The sequence below is a fragment of the Dipodomys ordii genome, unplaced genomic scaffold, assembly GCF_000151885.1.
Source record: "Dipodomys ordii isolate 6190 unplaced genomic scaffold, Dord_2.0 Scaffold42, whole genome shotgun sequence".
In the NCBI taxonomy this organism is placed as follows: Eukaryota; Metazoa; Chordata; class Mammalia; order Rodentia; family Heteromyidae; genus Dipodomys; species Dipodomys ordii.
In genome coordinates, this window is record NW_012267258.1 from 8,204,334 (window position 1) to 8,208,769 (window position 4,436).

Consider the following 4,436-nt stretch of genomic DNA (forward strand, 5'->3'; position numbering starts at 1 on the left):
CTATAGCTGGGATGATGTGTGTGCTACATTGAGATGTGAGTCTTGCCAGCCTTCTCCTGGGCTAGCCTCCAGGCACTGTCCTCCTGATCTCCCCCCTCCCAAGTAGCTAGAATCACTGACATGAGCCACCACACTCATTTTCTCTTTCTGTTCCTGTCTCTCTTTCCACAGGGCCACATTATATATCTTAGACTGACCTCCCAACTCAAGTCACTGATGTCCTCCTGCCTCAGCCTCCTGTGTGCTGGGATTATAGATGTGTACTGCCATACCTGGCTTGCAGTTTTACTTTTTCAATGTCAAATTAAAATTATTAATTTTCTCCTTCATCTAAAATGTAGCCTTAGATTTATATGCAGAAGATTGGTCAAATCTTACAAAATTTCATCCCATAGAATTTCATGAAAGCAAATACTTGGAAAAATCCTTCACCTACTTAGATAAGAACTTTAAAATGATAAGAACAATTTTTTTTCTTTTTCTCTTTTTTTCAGTTGTGGGGCTTGAACTTTGGGCCTGGGTGCTGTCCCTCAACTTTTTAGCTCAAGGCTAGCACTCGACCACTTGAGCCACTGCACCGCTTCCTGTTTTCTAGTGGTTTATTGGAGATAAGAGTCTCATAGACTTTCCTGCCTGAGCTTTGAACCCTAATCCTCAGATTTCAGCCTCCTGAGTAGCTAGGATTACAGGCGTGAGCCACCAGCGCCCGGCTAAATCCTACCAACTGGGAGATTCTTATCTTCAATTAACCACCAAAAATCCAGAAGTGGAACAGTGGTTCAAGTGTTGGAGTCTTGACCTTGAGCAAAAATGCTAAGGGACAGTGCCTAGACCCTGAGTTCAAGCCTCAGGAATGGCACCAAAAAAAAAAAAAAAAAGATGGTGTGTGAGTAATACAAAAACCACTTCTACTTTTATATTCTTTGACAACAGAATTTATAATTACAGGATACAAAGGGACTTAAAAGGATGGAATGATGTCCAACAGAACCTTGATGTCAAATATATGAATTATTCTTCTTTTGGATGGGCTCATCCTATAGATTGTTGCAGAAACAAAAATGGCCTGGCTTTCCTTTATGCCATTCCAATATTTTAACCATGTGTGAACAATCAAAGATTTATTGTTAATTTTCACGCCATGTCACTTCTTTGTTGGAATAGAGAACAACTGTAGTCAGCATCTTTTAAACTGTTTAAGTACTAGCTCTTACTCTAGTTTCTTGGTATTACATCCTTTAACTTTCTCAAAAACCTTTTTATCAATGCTTTTAGTATCCTTCTCTGTACTTCATTAAGTTTTATCTTCATTTCCCTAAGAATTATAAGGTATAGCAGATTTATTTAGTATTCATGTTTTAGTGGTCTGACTCCCCTTTGAGGAAAGTACCCATATTTCAGAATACTGTGTATCTGAGCCCCTTGTTCCGCATGTAGAAAATATTCAATAAATGTTTTACTGAGTGAACAAATGTCTTTATTCTCTTTGTGTGTGTGTGTGTGTGTGTGTGTGTGTGTGTGTTTGTGCATGCTGAAAGTGGGACTTGAATTCAGAGCCAAGGCACTGACTTCATTCAAGGCTGGCACTCTACTACTTGAGCCACAGCTTCATACATCTTGATAGAATGCTTCTTTTTAAGTTTTTGTTCAATAGGGAAAGAAATTTAATCCTTATTGAGAAACCAGAACATTAAAATTTTCAGGGCCACAGACTTCGCATTTTTTACACACATTTCCTCCATATTGTATTTTGTGATGAAATTCAATGACTTAAGATGCAATTTGGTTAATCTATGAGCATCATTTTATCCATTAAATATGCATTTTTTTGTTGGTCTGTTGTGGGGCTTGAACTCTGGGCTTGGGCGCTGTGCCTCAGCTCTTCAGCTCAAGGCTAGTGCTCTACCACTTGAGCCACAGCACCACGTCCAGCTTTTTTCTCTTTTTATGTGGGGCTGAGGAATCAAACCCAGGGCCTCATGCATGCAAGATAAGCACTCTACCACTGAGCCACCTTCCCAGCCCAATATGCATGTATTTTGAAGCCTAACTTTTTGGCACTGGAGCGACTTTTTCCAATCTCTGTCTTAGAATCTGCTTCCTAAAATTCAAATGTCATCATGTTACATCTTTAGTTAACAGTCTTTAATGCTTCACCATTGTCTAACAGATTAAGTTCAAACTCCTTGGTATGCCAAACCCAGGGCACTCAAAGTCTGGCCCCTTCCTATCTTATCTGTTAACATATCTGCTCTTGAATTTACTTAGCTGGTGGTATCAAAATTCTCACAGACTCTGGAACACAAGAGCCTGTTTCATCAATCCTTCAGGCTAGAATTACTTCCCATACCCCTCTTCTGCCCCCTTGGGCTACCTTTGCAATGAAATTTCTCTTGACCACACTTGAAGTGAGGACTGGTTGTACCTTTGGGTATGTGTGTACACACGTTCAGGTCTGTGTCCTAATGTCTGTGTCAAGACTAGTGCTCTACCACTAGAGTCACAACTCCACTTCTGGCATTTTTGCTGGTTAATTGGAGAAAAGAGTCTCCCAGACTTTTCTGCCTGGGTTGGTGTAGAACTATGATGTTCAGATCTCAGTCCTGAGTAGCTAGGATTACAGATGTGAACCACCAGTGCTTGGTCACATTTATGAGTAATCTACTTTTCCCATCCATATCCCACTAGGCTGCTTCCCTACACCCCAAAGCACTCATGGATGGCTCTATAAACCATCTATGAATGAGTAGAATGGAAACAGATGAGGAACAGGGAGAGTGGAAAAAGGAAAGCATTTTTTTTTCACCATTCCTGGGGCTTGAACTCAGGGCCTCAGCACTGCCCTGAACTTCTCTTGCTTAAGGTTAGCACTCTACTACTTGAGCCACAGTGCCACTTCTGGATTTTCTGTGTATGTGGTACTGAGGAATCGAACCTAGGGCTTCATGCATGCTAGGCAATAACTCTACCACTAAGCCACCTTCCCAGCCCAAGGAGAAGCTTTTTAGTGGAGAATCCTAATTTTGCTTTGCATATAGAAATGAATTGTAAGGAATCAAATAGATATAAAAGAGTGGTCCCCTGCCTTACAGTTACCTACAGCCTGATGGGAAGTGGGGACAAGGTAGGCATGGGAACTATGAACATTATGAGGCTATACCCTTAAGTGGCTGAAATGGATTGTGTAATGGTGTTATAGAAATTTAGCAGCTGAGAAATCAGGTGCTGGTGGCTCATGCCCGTAATTCCAGCTACTCAGGAGGCTGCGAGCCAGAGGATAGAGGTTTGAAGCCAAACCAGGCAGAAAAATCTTTGAGACTCCATTACCAAAATAATCAGAAAAGACTGGACTGGAAGCATGGTTCAAGAGGTAGGGCACTGAGCATGTGCAAGTCCTTGACTCAAACCCCATTACTGATGCCAGAGGAAAAAAATTTCTAGAGGCAGAGGAAGTTTCTGTTGCATCCTAGAAGTGCCTACGGTCAGGTGTTTTTAGTCTTTCCCCAATTTCCTTGTCACAGTCACCTTGCGTGCGGGTTCATATCTTCCATTTTAGAGACGAGAAAAACATCCTCAAGGGAACCTAGTTTTTACCATCTCACAAACCTTCAGATTGAATGTAGGTCAATGATGTCCTGAGCCCAACTCCTCTTGCCACTCCCCTCCTTGGCGCCACCGAGCACAGAACTCCCGGATTACTGACCTCGGGTTTGGGGAACACCCACTGCGCTCAGCGCGCAGGCGCTTCGGACCCTGTCGGCTTCAAGCCGCCCCAGATCCAGACCCTTCCCGGAGAGAAAAGAAGCCAAGCGGGCCTTGGGGCGGGGCACCACGGGGATGGGAGGGGCCAAGAGGGTCTTGGGCGGGGCCCTGAAATAGTGGGCGGGGTCTATAGGACCTCGGGGCGAGGAGGGGCGGGGCCTTAGGGAAGACCGCGTGGGCGGAGGGGGAGGGGCCAGGCAGGATGGGCGGAGCCTCTCATGCTTTGCGACCATACACAGTAGGAATGGGCGGGGCCCCATGGGCCTGAGGGGAGGGCACGTCAGGGAGGAGCTGGACGGAGCGGGGCGGGGCTACATCTCTTGACTGAAGGCCCGAAGCCGCGGGGAAGGTGCCCTGGCTTCCGGGCGAGTTGTCTGTCATCTGGTCTAAGGGGTGGGAGGGAAGAGGAGAACAGGGGCGGGGCGGAGGAGGAACTTGTTGCTCCGGCGGCTGCGCAGTGGCATTCCTCCGACTCCAGTTCGCCCGGGCAGGCGCGGCTCGGCGGTAGCTGTGGCGGCTGTGGCGCCGGTCGCGCGGGGCCGGGGCGATGCGGCGCTACCTGCGCCTCGTAGTGCTGTGTCTGGCCTGCGGCTTCTGCTCGCTCCTTTACGCCTTCAGCCAGCTCGCCGTGTCCGTGGAGGAAGGAGCGGGCGGCGGTGGCGGGAAGCCGCAGG

The 4,436-nt window shown here is 46.3% G+C and overlaps 1 protein-coding gene across 1 annotated transcript in view; it reads left to right on the forward strand.

Annotated features, from left to right (window-relative positions):
* Positions 1 to 4,309: 4,309 nt before the first annotated feature.
* The window catches only part of Gxylt1 (glucoside xylosyltransferase 1), a 33,290-nt gene continuing 33,163 nt past the window's right edge, over positions 4,310 to 4,436 (forward strand). The window contains exon 1 of the mRNA XM_013018721.1: positions 4,310 to 4,421. Coding sequence (XP_012874175.1) covers positions 4,310 to 4,421 — 112 coding nt within the window. The remainder of the gene's footprint in view (positions 4,422 to 4,436) is intronic.